A 16946-nucleotide genomic window follows, 5' to 3' on the forward strand; every position below is an offset into this window, starting at 1 on the left:
AAAAAAAAAAAAAAAAAAAAAAAAAAAAGATGTCTACCAGTACTCTGAATAAAGGAAATTTAACTTACTATAAAGTAATTTATGACTCATATCTTCTTAGAGGTAGTAGTATATAGGATACTCATTTATGAATAATAAATTTATTCTAGCAACATTTACTAGACAAACGGTCTAAATTGCCAATCCATTACAAAAGACTGATCTACATGACTATTATAAGGCCATATGGAGTTGAGCTTTGGGGCTCCACTAAACCATTAAATTCCTCCCGAATCCAATCCTTACAGTCCAAAATCCTTCGTAAAATCCTTAATGCTCCTTACTTTGTCACAAATCAAGTCATCCATCGGGATCTCAATGTTCCCAATTGGATCTTTTTTGAGTTACCACTAGATATCCTATATGAATGCTATGCTTCTTACGAAGCTCAATGATTATTTTGGGTTTGTTCTAGAAATGTCTCGAGATTCTATTCTGTCCTGTCCCAAATGCTGTAGCCTTCGGAAGGTAAGGGCTTCACATTTACACAGAATTTGCTGTACCTTCGTCCTCCATACATAGACGACAGGTGAAATCCTCCACCAGCCTCATCTTCTTAAGATTATAATTTAATGGGCAGTGGCCCGTGAGGAGTCCTGTTATCGTCCTCAGTTCATTTCTAGTAAGGTTAAGGCAAATTTTTGTATTTTCCTCTGATATTTCATTAAAGAGCTTGGATTGCTTCATGCCTGAAGTTGTTTATTAAGGCAGGATTAAAGTTATAAAAATATGGGTGAAAAGAAAATTATAGACAAATGAACAAAAAGAAGAAATAAAAATAGTTATAGAGAAGGAAGATGGTCCAAAAGAATTTTTTCTATGACTTCTAGTCTGTAAGCCCTGATGAAGCCCTGAAACGTGGGGCGAAACCTTGGCTCAATATGAACAATTTAATCACTATTTGAGTTTTTCTTTTACCGCATCCGGACTACCTTCCTATTCTATTATTACACACAGTAAATCATCGATCATCCAAAAATAGTAATAGCATAAAATAGACAACGATAAGTTTATATACAAAAATAAAATCACGTGAACTGTTAGGTTAAGAATGAGAAATCGATTAAACGTCGGCACATAAATAGTTGTAAACTATTTTTAGTTTCTTTTTTTACCTCACCCCCGACTATCTTCTTCATAATTTATAAAATTGATTTTATTTATCAGATTAAAAGTATCATGGAAACAAAAAATAAAATAATAAAAAGTTAATTAAAAATTCACCTGAACCTTGAAGTAATTTTTCTCTTTATTGGGTTCTTACTGTTTTTCGAATTGTTCGAAAATCAAATGCATAAGTCTTTGCCGAAATGATTAAACGACCATTTACCAGAGCCTTATTGATATCTAATTGGCAAAATTGAAACTATTGTTAAAGAGAGGAAATGATAAATAATTCAACTGACGTCAAAAATTAGCAGACTAAATATTTGAACAACTGTTTGCCGAAGAAGAAACAGCTAACTATAAAAGACGCCGCAAATGATCTTCATCCTCAGTTAATCACCATGAAGTTCTTCTACTCCTTCACCTTTTTGGTCGTCTTCTTCACCACCTGCCAGGCCAGTCCTTTCTTAGGGCTTGGAGCCATCAAGAACACCATCGATTATGCGGTTGATACCAGCAAGAATCTCGCCGAAGGAATCGTAGGCGAAGTTGGAAGGGTAACTCACTTGATTTATTATTTAGTATTGCAGATTATACTTGGCGATCCTTTGAGGGTTCAAGTAACCATAAAAAATTATGAAGATGACACGACAAAAAGTATGACCTGAGCTTGGGGGGGGGGAGGGGGAGATATGTAGATTTAATAATCTAATATATAAAAATCGATATTTATTTGTTCGTACTTTATACTATGCCATCCCGTTCATCCGATTTTGATGGGATTTTTGCTTAATTTTCAATATTTTACTTGGAAGATTGTAGCCTGAGTCGATTATTTGCCAATCGATTGGCCTATTTCTGAAGAATAAGAAAAAAAATTTTAATGATTCTTTAAAATAAATAATTTAATTTCTATCCATTTTAGTCTCAACACATTTTATTTTTCTTATAAGTCCGACGTTTCGGTCAATCCGGCAATCCTCAGGGACAATCTACTTAATAAAATTTTGGAATTATATGATTTAAAAAACTCTAACAGGCTATTCAGGTCAGACCTAGGCAGAATAGCCTGCATGGAGTTAAAGTTTTTTAAATCATATATATTCACTATAGTGAATCTTATATATTCACATAAGAATATGAATTTGGCAAATGAAAATTTGTCCGAACAACTATAAATCAATTTATTTTAGCAAATTTCATGTAAACTATTACTCCTACGAAGAAAAACTACTTTATAGCTGATTAAACCAGCATTAATTTGAGTGCTAATAGACATCTGTACGTCAAATGGTTTATGAGATATAAATTTTTCAAAATAAATTCACGAACTACTGATCTTTCAGTATGTCCCGTACAACATTTTTATGAAATGTTGCTTTTTAAAAAGCTATATTTCGAAAACTATTTAACGTAAATAACTCTATTAAGGCTCATATTTTAGCAAATTTACTCTTCTTTAAATTATGTTTCTTATGTTCTCTAGTGTTGTTGGTAGTTTTAAAGATATAGAGCTCCGAATGAAAAATTATTTTAAACAGCCGCCATTTTGTATTCCTCTACCCATACTTGGCTGATTCACCTATTTTGACTATTAATTATACATAGTTTTCATTAAAGTAATTAAAAATTGGGGTGAGATAACTGCCTTTTTTTCTTCCTGGCTCTTGTACTAGCAGGAATTGGATATAACGCTGAGGTGTTATGAACGATTATATGAACAATAGTTACCGGAATAGAAAAAGAAATCCTTGGAATAAGTTAGATAAAAATTGTCTAATTTTCATTTTCTTTGAAAATGGTATTTGTGGAAAATTAGTTTTTTTTATCGCTTTGTAACAGCCACCATTTTTATTTCCCCTATTCAGTACATTTTTTATGAAATGTTGCTTTTTAAAAAGCTATATTTCGGGAACTATTATACGTGAATGGCTTTATTAGGGCTCACATTTTAGTAAATTTACTTTACTTTGAATGATGTTCTTTAGTTTTATCTCTTAAATTTTAGAGATATAGAGCTCCGAATGATTAATTTTTTTTGATGTTTTAAAACAGCCGCCATTTTTTATCCCCCCTACCTATACTTGGCAGACTCATCAATTTTGACTAGTAATTATACCTAGTTTTCATTAAAGTAATAAAAAATTGGGGTGAGATAACTGCCTTTTTTGTTTCCAGCTCTTGTACTAAAATGCTTAGTGAACAAAGGTCAAATCAATAGAATTTAAAAATATACAATCTTAACCTGTGAAGGCACCTTTATAAAAATTGGCTTGTATCTTATAAAACATTATTAAACAAATTCATATAGATGTCGAATTTTTTTTTTCATGTTTAAGATGTGAAAAAAATTTTTATGAAAACCAAAAAGTTGTTCATAGTAGCATTTTTTGTATGTTTATATATACATGAATTTTAATTTTAATATTATGGCCCTGTTTTACAACCCTGTTACCTCCTTCCAATCCACACATTCTTCCTGACTCCTCTAATGTTGTAATAAAGCTTAAAAAAGAAAAAAAAATGAAATTTAGATAATTGAAATAGGTAAACTTTTTGAATGAAAAAAAAAATATGGCAACTTTTTGACATTTAATTAAAGAACTTGTAATAATCATATGAACTTCTTTGGGACTTAGATAATGGCTTCTAGTTTTTTTGTTTTGTTTTTTCATTTTATTTCCTACTCAACTTCATTTTTTCATTAGATATAATAATATAAAAAATTTTTTAATTATGAAAAATTAATTAAACTTTTAAATATTTATTTGTCGTCATTCAAATAATAAAAATTGATCAGTTTTTAAAAACAAAACCTAAACATGACCTTCATACATTATAATGTTGTATTACATCTTACTTTATTAGTGTTTCTTATATTTTAATTAATTATTTACTTATTAATTTTTATCAATTATTAATTATAATTTTGTTTGTTTTCATTAAAGGTGACCTCAGGTGTTACTGGAAAAATTACTGATGTCAATGCCGTTGTCGCAAATATTGTGAATGACTCTGTTGCCAAATTGTTGGACACTGTTTTCAAAGTATTTGAGGTAAAAATATTTTATATTCAATTTCTTTTTTTTTTTTGTTTTTAGTATTTTAAAAAAATATTTACTTATATTTGATGCAATTTCACTGTGGACTTGTTGCATAATAAAGATAAAGATAATGCACTAATAAAGAACACATTAATCTTGACAATGAAACGATGAGTAAATATTTAAGAATGCAAATCAAGATCTTATATCAACAATCTGGCTCTCGCAGTTTTTTTTAAAGTCTTTAAATAGTTCAATTTGTACTATATTAAAATTACAAACAAATCAAATTTATATAAGCTGCTAAATAAATTAATACAAAATTAGTTCAACTTTATAATAATTTAAATATCTAAGCAAGCAACAATTAAAGAGATTACAGTAAAAAAGTCTGAAAATTCAAAATTCTATCTTATATGAATGTTTGATTGATGTTTCACTCAATTCCACTCAATCGTTTCCATATATCAGGGCAGTGTTTTCAATCAAAAATAAAACTGACAAGTTTTTAATTATGTATGAAGTTATATATTGTGGTGTTATTTTTATTTTATATTATTCTTCGATATATATAAATATTACTGCTAACAGTTTTTTTTTTTCTTTTTTTAAATAATAATAAAATAACATCTGAGTACGTTTGTTTGTACAACGATTCAGGTTTCTCCATATTCCAGTACTAATATTCCTCATCAAGTGCATCCATTTTTTTTTAAATTTTGCCATAGTTAAAATTTATTTATGTGTGCTATAAATTTTAATTAAGTGACCATATGATAAAATTTCAAAAAGAAATGGATGCACTTAAGAAATGAGGAATATTAGTACTTGAAGACAGGGAAACCCAAATCGTTGTACAAACAAATATAGTAATAATAATGAAGGCCTAATGAACCCGAAGGTTCGATGCCGATACCACCAAACGCTCTTAGCATACATCCTTCCAGTGATGCCCCTCCAAACCCAATTCCACTAAATCAGTTTTAATGCAATCCTCCCATCTATGTTTTGGTCCCCCCCCCTGGACGTTTACACAAACAAATATAGAATATTGATAATAACCTAAAGTAAGTTTATTTGTCACCTTATTATTTTAATACAAAGAAAAAACAACTTCCTAAGAAATAAAATCTAGAATAATCTGGCTACAATTTTTTTATTATATAGAATAATGATACAATCAAAATTATTTAATTGTATTGATCTCGCAGTTTCAACATAATAAAATAAATAAAAATTCATATCTTAGACTCAAAAATATTTTAAAAATTACAAAGCTTTGATTTTGTTTTTTTTAATTCCAGGAAAAATTAAAAAATATATCGAGAACACATTGCTTTAACAAGGAAACAATTTCTTATATAAATAAATTAATGCAGACATTTAAAACTCAAATTTGAGAGCCATTGAAAACATTATGCATTAAATAAAGAGTCATTAATACTTATTTCAGCCCTCCAGCTCTATTCCTCGTCTTCTGAGTTGACTCCATTATTCATTTTTCTCACTTCAAACCCAAAACCGATCACTTCAGAAAGTATTCTAATTCATATTTAAACATTTTTTTTAATTTGGCTATAAGTGGACACTACACTATACTCTTCAAAAACTGGGAAGAGAACTTGTTTCCACCGACTAAAGCACAGTCCAAAGTTTAACACGACGATAATCCTTCCAATTCCTATTCATACTCACCATTTTTATCCACCGAAAACAAAATTTTCAGCTTCTATCTTTAGTTCTGTATTTAAAACAGCTAGTATCAATCATATTTTTTGATATATGTAAAATATCACTACAATATGTAAAAAAATTAAAAATGATTATTTGAAATCAGTTTTTGTTCTTTTCGGAATGATTTCACAGGACGGATCTTGAAACTTCTTGCCATCAGTTATTTTCTGTTTATTTTTCTTATTTAACTAGAAATGGATACTAAAAAATAAATTTAAGCTTCAAGATTTCGAAAGAGACAGTATTTACCAAATGGTTCTAATAATCTTGTGATGTCCATAATTAGCAATAAATTTAATTTATATTTTATAGATCAGACTACTTATTTCAAGGAGCTAATAAATTACTTTAAAAAAGCAAAAGACAAATTGAATACAATAAGTACAGAGTATTTGTTTTGTAGGCTGCTGGAAATCAAATCAGTTCTGTTGAAGACAATATCAAAAATGCTAAAGACCAAGTTAAGAGCCAACTTCAAAATGTCTTCCAAGGCCTGGCTGACGAAGCAGTAAATAAAATACAGGTAACAATAATTTTATATTATATGATTTAATTTATTTTATTTTGATTAATTTATTTGCAATTATTCACATAACTTATTTATTCAAAATTTAATTTCTATTAATTATTTTTCAAGGATTATAATGCTTATATTGATTATATTCATTTAAATTTTAAATTTGGGACTTATTATTTTCTTTTTTCACTTAATTAATTATTTAGTTTACATTCAATATGTCGATCTAAATGAAAAATAATTTTGAATAAAAAGTGCAATCTATCGGCCATACCAAATAGTTTCTTTTATTACCAGAATTAATCGAAGTTCATGTTTTAGAATATATCAAATAGAAATATTATGACTGAGTAAGTCAAATTTATTTTATATTCTGACCTAGGATATCACCGGCCAAGCTGTCGAGAATAAGCAAGCTTTAACCAACGCACTTCAAGATGGAGTAACCAACTTGATCGACAATTTCCTCGAGAGCTATGATGTAAGTTTATTAATAATTCTGTATTTTTAAAATTAAATTTCAAATTGATTTTTTTTTTTTATTTTATCTACTTTTAGTGTTAAAAACATTTGGATTCGAAATTCCTAAAAATATTTTTTCTTTCCATTTTTATATTATTCAATTGTGTCTCTATCTCTGATTTAATTCAGTATTTTTTTTTAAAATAAAGACCGCAGCTGAAGGAGTTAAAGCCATGAAAGAAAACCTTCTTAGCAAAAGGAGCGAGATCGCTGATCTTGTAAAGGATAGAGTCCAGACTCTGGTAACAGATTTCGTCACTAAAACTAAGGTAAATTTATTTAATTTCTCAATACTTCATTCATTCAATATTCAATTCATTTATTAAATATTTACTTCATTCATTCAATATTCAATTCATTCATTAAATATTTACTTCATTCATTCAATATTCAATTCATTCATTAAATATTTAATTAATTCATTCATTCCACATTTGGAAGTTTTAAATAGAAGATAAATGTATACAATAATATTTTATATTCCTTTAAAGTACAATGGTGGGCAGTCATAAGACAAAAGAGACCCACAATTCAATTTATTATATTTGATACAATGCCAAATAGATATAAAATTATTTATTGATAACTTTTTCCTTCACTGTTAATGATGTAAAGTTTTGTGGATCTTAAGGATCGGATCAGTCAATGAGACTTGTATATTAAGGCGAAACTTTGCCTCAAAAATATAAAATTATTTATTTTTTATTTTTTGCTTAATGTAATTGGATAATTTCACAAGTCACATATAAAAAATATTATTATGAAGAAAATAATTATTTCAAAATACCAGTAATAAAATTCAAAAAATAATTAGCTGCTTTCATGATTTAAGAACTTAAGTGGATTTGGAAAAAGTCTTGCCGCTAAAAAACAACAGGCCGTTGACGATTTGGTAAATGGAATCTCTCAATTGACATCTGATGTCATCAATAAATTGGCTGTAAGTATTTATTTATAATTTATTACTAATTAATATTAAAATTTATTACTAACGCATTTTTCAAGTAATTATTGTAAATCACGTCCATACAGACATGTCTGAAAACATTTTAATTTAAGCTTAATTTAAATCCAAGGGAGCGCAGTAGCACGAGGGTAAGGCGCGATGCTACTAACTCCAAGGACCCAAGTTCGAATCCGGCTGGGCAGAAAATTGTTATCTGTTACACTGTAGCCATGAGTTGATCATGTGGGTTCTGGAGCCCTCTTGGGGTCCACCCAGGATCCTAAATTGCATAAAAACCTGGCGCCCGAGCGTTATTCTGACCAAATCACCTCCTTGTACAAATGTTGGTCTAGTAACAGTACTTCCTGATAAAGTACTGAGCCCCTGACCCTTCATGGGTTGTAGCTGTACAGATTTTATTTTTTTTTTTCAATTTAAACCCAATACATTATAATTTTTTATTATTAATAACTAATCATTGGGTATAATATTTGTTTCACAAGTTTCTTATAGCAAAATTGGAAGTATTATTTTATGTCTCATATCATGTAGAAGCAAATAAGACTTGGTGTGTTTTTTATTTGAGATCACTTACATATCTGGCTCCATATTGTGGATTATTAACATGTAAAATGTGAGAATATTTAATAAAAATAAAATAAAAAATATTTTATTCCGTAAAGTTAATTTTCTTTTCCTTCTTATTCATTACATATTTTGAATTACATTTGTCATTACATACTCAAATGACAAAAAAACACAACAAAAGATAAAATAAGTGTTTTTATAGATCACGAAATATAATGTTAATGAGATTGAGGTAATTTATTACATGAAATGAAAATCACAGACATTACTAAATAAAGACATAATAAATTTTTTATAAGAAATATAAACGATTTTGGGGAGAAAATTGTATTTGCTTGCCAAGTAAATACATTAAAGATCTCGCAACATTATCAAATAAGACAAAAATATTGATTTTTTCCTTGAAAAAATACATTCACATCATATTAGCCTTGTCAATATCATCATTTTGGATATAATATCCTTTTGAAAATGACTTTTGCATGTATCTTTACATATTTCAATTTTTTTATGAAATTTTAATTCAATTCATATTAACACACACATTTTTCAATCTGGTGATATACTAATTATTTAAAAAAATATAATATTAATTAATATATATTTAATTTTATTTAAAGAGTGTTCTGAAAGAAGCTAAGGACATCCAAGATAAGATCGTTGAAGCACAGACCGAAAAAGTTAGAGAATTCGTCGAACAGGCTAACAACTTGGTGAGAGCAGTGTCTGAGAAGTTTACCGAAGTAAGTTTATTATGTCATTTTTATAGTTAAGATAATCTATATAAGTATTCAAAATATTTGGTTTTTAATTTTTATTAATTTTTAGAAATATGTTTAACTGGTTCTAAATTAAACTTTTTTCTCAAAATATTAAATTTTCATAACATAAATGTTGAAAAAATTTTTTTTAAATATTAAGGACAGTAGTAATTTTACGAATGAACGCAGTCCTCAACAATTAAAAAAAAAATGATATTAGAAAGAAGATAATATTAATTAATATAGGTAATAATTAATTCACAACATAAAATTCTAAGTTAGATTTATTTATTTTTTAAAAATTACAAGTGATAAATTATTTTTATTTACAAAGAAATTTTAATGAAGAGGTAGGAAGCACACATATTTCGACCTTAGACAGTACAATAACGGTAAGATTCTTAAAATATTTCAGTAAGAAAATTGGTGAAAATATCTCAATTTTTGTTTTAGATTCTGGAATTCGGCTCTATTAAAATAGAATGGTGATACCAATAATCTATTATCACAATTAAATAAAGCTGACAATATTTTTTTTTTTTTGTTTTTGTTTCAAATCCCCTTTATTCATAAAAATAATTACAAAATATAAATATATGTACAATACAATATATACAAATATATATAATTTGTTGATTTGTGCTCTTTTACTGGAGCTGCGCTCCAGTGACAATATTTCTTATTTCTTTTGTTTATTAAGTTATACATGTATAATGTAAAGGAGACTCTTTAATGAAAATATTTCACAGCTTTATAGCAATGATGGAAATAAATAATACTGATTAATATTGTAATATTATATCAAGAAAGATCAGTATTAAATTAAACAATATTATTTTCAGGTCAAAGACCAAGTCCAGGCTGCTCTTGGCGACATCATTAAACAAAAACTCAGTTTGGCAGCTGGAGTATTTCAGAACGGTTTTGAGGTAAAGTGAAATTATTTCACCTTTATTGTTAAAATAATAACATAAACAGTATGACAAAATAGTTTATATGCATATTGCATAAACAGTATGACAGTATAGTTTATATGGATGTTCTATATACAATTTACTATGTTAATATCAAAAGTAAACCGTACTGGTTCAATAATTTATTTATTAAATAAATTAACGAATTATTTCACAAAATAATTATTTCCAAAATAGTGATTATTCATTGAATATATCAAATGATTATTAGATAAAATAATGCAAATCAAATAGACTTTTAAAACAGACAATTATAGCGAGTAGGTTAGTCAATGTACAACATGTCACAATCTCACAAGAGGAGATCATAACACAGAAGAAAGGCAATCCTTCCCCGCCGGACCCACCCAGCTAAGAGTCCCGGGGAGCGACGGTCCTATATCAATTTTGAAATATTAGCTTAAAACGGGAAGGAGAGACGTTAAGATAGTTTAATCAAGCAATATTTAAAAAACACTTTTTGTGATTGACAGCAACTTCCATAGTGTAAACTATATGACCATCAGATAGGTCTTAAGGTTGTCTAAAATGAATGTAAAATTATAAATTCAGGAAAAATTATTAGATAAAATAATCATTTCAGAAATAATTAATCTATTAATCTCAGAAATAATTATTTAACCAATAACAACTATATTTCCTTAAATAATCATTCAACAAATAGAATTTGAGTAAGATTATTTAAAAAATAATTTATTAAAGATAAGTAACAAGTTGGAGTAATAAAAAAATAAACATTTTGAGACTGGATGGATATTTTTTTTATTATAGTTGATAAACAAACCAGTCTCAAATAAGAATTTGAATCATATATAATTTGTTTAAGTTATTTAAAGATTTATTTTTCGAATATTATATCAAGTGAATTTTGCTGAGGTCTAATCAAAAGCAATAAAAATATTTTAACAATATATTTCTCTATTAGACTGTACTCAACGGACTGAATCTTGTGCAAGACATTATCGGTACTGCCGCTGGTCAAGTCCTCGACTTCATAACTGGAACAGTCCAAGGCATTGCTGACATCGCTGTTAATACATTTAAGGTAAATTAACAAAAAAATTCCAAGAAAGAAATGTATCTTCTATAGAATGTATATTCAATTTATCTCATTTTAAATTTGAATTAAAATCAAATTTTATTTGGTAGGGCATCTTCGGAGGATTGACCAGCATTGGATCCAGCTTCTTGAATATCAAAAAGAACATTGCCAACAAGGCTAAAGAAGTCTTACAGGGTTTGGCTGGAAATGTCATCAATAAATTAACGGTAAACTATCTGAGCTATATAACTCGTAGAAAGAAATAACTAAGTGATACATTAATTAAAAGATCAAAAAAATAAAATATATACTAATATATATGTTTATTAAATAATTATAGAACGTAGTAAACAGCGTCAAGGATGTTGGAGGAAATTTAGTCGCAGCAAAGAAGCAACTGATTAAAGATGCTACCGATAAAGTCAATTCCTTAGTGAGCAACACCGTTGATCAAATCGCAGTAAGTAATAGCTTTAAGGTATTTATAATTTTAATCTAATTGTCATCATAAAATAGATAGTTATGTATTTGTTTTCTTTCAGGCGGCCGGTTCTAACGTTTTCAAACTATCAAAGATTGCAGAGAATTTCACCACTGCTCTGGACAAAATAATTGATGAAGTACTTAAAAATGTTGTGGTAAGTTACTAATTGATGGTTTTAGACATAATCTAAAAATAATTATGTAATAATGTACGTTTGACAACTTCAATGATAGACATGGAGATTCACAAGTGAATGTCTATCTCCAAGGGGATAATGATACAAGTAATTTAACAATAATAAGCTTTATTGGTATTAATAATTTGCCTACTGCGAAGAAAAATGAGTTCAAACTATCAATTCTTTTTTAAAATAATCAAAACAAGTCGACATGGATATAGCATAAAATAAATATCCCCATATAAAATAAAATAACAATGTAGGCAGAAGATAAAAACAAAAACCGCATTGCAAATAAAACAGTCATTAAAGTACAAAAAATAAACTAAAAACTGTTGATAGCTTTTGATATCTCTTTTCTAACAATGAGCCACCAGTTATCGCCCGCATATTGAGTCATATCTTCTCTTCATCTAAGATGCGGTCAACTCCTTTTTCTTTTGGGATCCATTTGGCACATACCATGGACCATCTCTTTTCCTTTATCCTCGTCATTGATCTAGCCCTATTCCACTGTAACCAATAAGCTTCATACCTCAAACTTTTAATACAAAAAAAAGTTCTGTAATAATTGTTCATTCAATCTACACCTTAATGATATTTAGAGGCTCTAGACAAATCTGAATTGCAGGGAAGGGTAAATTTCTATATTTATGGACAAAATTTTGGACTAAAATTAATCGCACATATCAATGCACAGGGAAAAGAAAACAAATGTTAATGTTGCATTGGAAGGTACTTGTACTGTTACTCCGTAAGATATAGAGTATTCACTTATTCACATGTGATTTGCTGTATAAATGCATATTTCCTTAGTTCATTATACAATATCTTTATATTCACCGTACTTATTAATTGAACAATCAACGTTTAAGAAATTCAACCACTTTTCTTTTTTTTATTGATTAGAAAAAATATTAATCCTCTAAATTTATGTAATAATTTTATCTAAATTTCTTGAGGACAATTTCTCAACTAATATCAATCTCTAATTTGCCAGGCTTTAGCTGGAGGAGCCCAAGAGATCGGCAGCAATGTCGCAGAGACCAAAAAGGAACTTGTTCCATTGATCCAGAATGTTGTCAGCACACTTGTTGGATCTCTGACCAAGAACGTTGGGGTAAGTTAGAAATCTAGCTCTCTCTGACCTCTCTTTTTCAGAAAATAACTCAATAAGGTATTTTTCCATATCAAAAAAGAAGCGGACCTGTAAATATTATGAATAACAAAATTCATATTTAGAACTTTCTCATTCTTCTATCAGTGTAGAATTTTTTCAATTCAATCATTTCAAAATAAGATTCTAAGAACCTTAATAGATGCCCATTGGTTTGTAACTAATAGCCAATTAACTATGAAATATTCAACTAAAAATGGAATCAATAGACGACTTCATCAAAAAATGGTTCATAAAATTCCACTCCAGTTACCGACAGTTAAAGGAGCAGTGATTTACAACTTGAGAAACCCAACCTCATTCTGAAGACTGAAACCCAGGCTCCTGCAGGACATCCTGCTATGAATTCTATATTTATCAATTTCTATTGTTGTCATTAATACTATTTTTTTATTTTTTTTTCTCCTCGTCTTTTTGTAAAACTAATTTTTTTTTTCCTATTAGAAGTTAGTTATTTATTTTATTAAATCTATAAATGTCATTGTTTTTGTAATTAACTTTTCTTTTTTTTTTTCTCTGTTTTAAGAATTATTATTTTTATCTATTTATTTTATTCTATTTATATATATTTTTTATAATTCATTATTATTCACAATTTTTCAATGTTAATAGGGGTGTCTTTTGCATGAGACTATAACCCACTCCCTCCCAATATCTCACTAACTCCTATTATCAACTGTCAGACAAAAAATATTAAATTGTCATATTAACCATGTAAGGTCCACCAGATATGGTAATGAATAAAAAATATTAATGGAATATGATTAAAGCTTTAATAATTTTAACAATGATTTAAAAAAAATGGGCATATAAATAATAATAAATTAATACTATATTATAAGATAGAGAGAAGAAGCTGAGGGAAAGGATGATTAAAACTGAACTCTCCGTTAGTTATATTAAGAAAATGGAGTGTGAATTGTTTACATATTATTAACATTTTGTTGTAAACAGCCTCTTATGGTTCCGAAGGCACTTCACTAATTGTAATGATACTGACTTCTTTGTATTTACTTGTTGTATTTTATAAAATATAATTGAAAAATTTAATTTACAAACTAAATGCAATAAAATTATTAAAATTTAATTTTTATTGTTTAAAGGTTGCTGTTGACACCGTATCTACCATTGTCAACAACATCATCAGCATCCCTTCTTCCTTGCTTGGTTAAAACAATTTCATGGTAAATAATTCACTTTGAAAAAAAAAAACAATATATTGTTATTATTTTTGTTTTTTATATTTATTTTCAATGTAAAGATTATTTTGCAACAAGATCATCCTTGTAGCATTCACCAATTCACATCATGTAAAAGTTTATTTAAAATATTGAAAATAAAACTGCATCTGAATATGAGTTTTAATTATTTCATAAATAACACATGATGAAAAATAAAACTACAAGTTAATATTATCTTTACTGAATATTACTCAAATTAGAAAATTTATCATGTGAACATTTTTGATTGGAAAGTTTAGCTTTATTGTTAATCACAAAAGAATAAAATATCATTTATTTATATAAGAAATGTAATTCTTATATAAACAAACACAACTAAAAATTTCAATCAAATAACATAACATAAAATAAACATTAGATTCTAAAATATAAAGTTTTCATAAAAGAAATACTTGGTTGTTGGTATTTCAATTGAAGTTTACTACTTCTTGATATGACTTCTCGTGATGAATCTTCAAAATAATGTTCAAATTCACTTGAATTATCTTAAAATACTTCAATTTGAAAGTTATTGTATTTATTTGATCATGATCACTAAATAAATTGAATTAACAATTTCATTGTTCACTATTATTGTTAAAATTATTATAGTTGATTTTTATAATTAGCAAATAGGCTTGTGCCAAATTTTTAAAATAAATCAACTTTTTCCACCCAGACTTATGCACGTCTTTTTGGTTTGAGTTTTTAAAAGAAACTGACTAGATCAGCTTTCACGGTTCCTGGTATCGGCTAAAAAGTACAACAAATAAAAGTCTTATTTCTTTTTTATTATTACTTTGCTGTCTCTTTATGTTTAAAAATAATTATTAGTTAGATTTTAAGTCTTTAAAAACTTATAAATACCTAAAATAAAAGGTTTTATGACTTTGTTGGTGTTTGTATCATTAATTGCATTGCATTAAAGGGCATGACAACTGGCACTTACATTATATAAACTGTATTGTTCCGTTGTCTTAACAAAAATCGTCCCAATTAACCATTATTCAAATATTTAAATTTATAACTTAAAATTGGGAAACACTCATTTTACAGACAAATGATCAAATAAATTGAAAAATTGTTGATTGAATAAATAAATATTATTTAGCAACACAATGCATTAATATGTACTTTCGGACATCTAATGAACCTATATTTCAAAGGAATTATTAATAAATAGTAAATAATTTTTAATTCAGATTTATGAAATAAACTATAATAATATTTATATTCAGTAAATATATTCATATACCACTATATTTATGTACCATCGATATTCATATACCACTGATATTTATATACCATTGATATTTATATACCCTTAAAATATGTTTCCTTAAGTTAAGGTTAATTATAATTATTCATGTCACATAAAAGCCTAAAAAACCTAGTTCACGGTATTCTTTATTTCATAATATCAATCATCGAAATAATATTTTTTCCACATTATTGATATTAATCAATTTTTTTTTTGTATTTTTCATAATATTAACATTTTATTGTTAAATTTCCAAAGTCTGTTAACATTTTTTCATTTTATTTTACAAATGACATAAAATATCACTAAAACACATTTTTATTTTTCTTATTCTTTTCTTATTGAATTGTTTTTTTTGTAAACTTTAGTGTATAAAATATTTTTTTTTATTCGCAGGTTGAATTTGTGAAGAACTGCTGCACGATATAATGATGTGATAGAAATATAACTCAGAAGAACCAAAAATATTTTTGTAAATTTTATATTTTAAAATAAATATGGATTTTACAATGATGCAATTAAAATTATTTATACTTCCAACTGTCATATAGATATTAGTTTTAGCTATTGCATATATTTAATTTTTTTTTTTATTTAAAAAATGTTTTAAGTAAAACTAAATATAAAAAAACTAATGCCTCATATATAAGGAATCAATGGTAAATCCAGGTATTTTTTGAAGCGGATTCATCTGTTTACCATGTCGACTCCATACACCTGACAGAATATATTTTTTTAAAATTATAATACTGAATAAACGTTCTAAACTTCCAATCCATTACAAAATACTGATCTGCATGGCTGTAATAAGGCCAATCTGGGCACACAGAATTGAGCTTTGTGGATCCACTAAACCTTCAAATTCCAATCCTTACAATCCAAAATCCTATGTAAAATGTTCAATTCTACTTACTTTGTTACAAATAAAATCATCCATAAAGGACTTAATTTTGCATATGTAACCAATCTAGCCCTAACCAGATATCAATCCTTCCATTATGAACTCCCTAACCATTCAAAACCCACTAGTTTCTAACCTTGCTTCCTCTTCCATTCCTGACAATCCTCCGAGGCACCTGAAAAGAAGATTTTCTGGAGACTTTCTTACGTTCACTGTTAGTTCTTCCCCTCCATGTGTTAAGACTCTGATTCCAGATTGCTCCTGTAATTGTAAGGAGGACATTCCGTTCAAATGTCTTGATTCTACTTTTTAGAGTACCTGTTAGAGCCCAGGTCTCGCAGCCATATTTTAATTTTAATTATTTAAAAAAAAATTAATCAGTTATTAAGTAACAGACTGAAGATTGCCTAATGATAAAATAAAATAGCTTTATTCTTAATAATATGGGTTC

General features: G+C 27.5%; 1 protein-coding gene across 1 annotated transcript; it reads left to right on the top strand.

Moving 5' to 3' along the window:
• The first annotated feature begins 1523 nt into the window (after positions 1 to 1523).
• On the top strand, positions 1524 to 16107 carry LOC106690607 (autotransporter adhesin BadA). Its single transcript, XM_014436101.3, has 15 exons — positions 1524 to 1703; positions 4095 to 4202; positions 6328 to 6447; positions 6824 to 6922; positions 7113 to 7232; positions 7796 to 7903; positions 9118 to 9240; positions 10101 to 10187; positions 11158 to 11277; positions 11382 to 11501; positions 11615 to 11734; positions 11817 to 11912; positions 12937 to 13056; positions 14217 to 14297; positions 15991 to 16107. Exons 1-14 carry the CDS (start codon positions 1548 to 1550, stop codon positions 14283 to 14285), a joined length of 1566 nt encoding a protein of 521 aa, XP_014291587.1. The 5' UTR covers positions 1524 to 1547; the 3' UTR covers positions 14286 to 14297; positions 15991 to 16107.
• Positions 16108 to 16946: the final 839 nt, after the last annotated feature.

The sequence above is a fragment of the Halyomorpha halys genome, unplaced genomic scaffold (genome assembly GCF_000696795.3).
Source record: "Halyomorpha halys isolate HHAL.00 unplaced genomic scaffold, Hhal_1.1 Scaffold1771.1, whole genome shotgun sequence".
In the NCBI taxonomy this organism is placed as follows: Eukaryota; Metazoa; Arthropoda; class Insecta; order Hemiptera; family Pentatomidae; genus Halyomorpha; species Halyomorpha halys.

Excerpts from the sequence above, each read along its gene's own strand:
- LOC106690607 (XM_014436101.3), top strand. The coding sequence starts at position 1,548 with ATGAAGTTCTTCTACTCCTTCACCTTTTTGGTCGTCTTCTTCACCACC. Across the intron at positions 4,203-6,327 it reads CTGTTTTCAAAGTATTTGAG|GCTGCTGGAAATCAAATCAG; the intron begins GTAAAAATATTT and ends TTTGTTTTGTAG. Across the intron at positions 6,923-7,112 it reads ATTTCCTCGAGAGCTATGAT|ACCGCAGCTGAAGGAGTTAA; the intron begins GTAAGTTTATTA and ends TTTAAAATAAAG.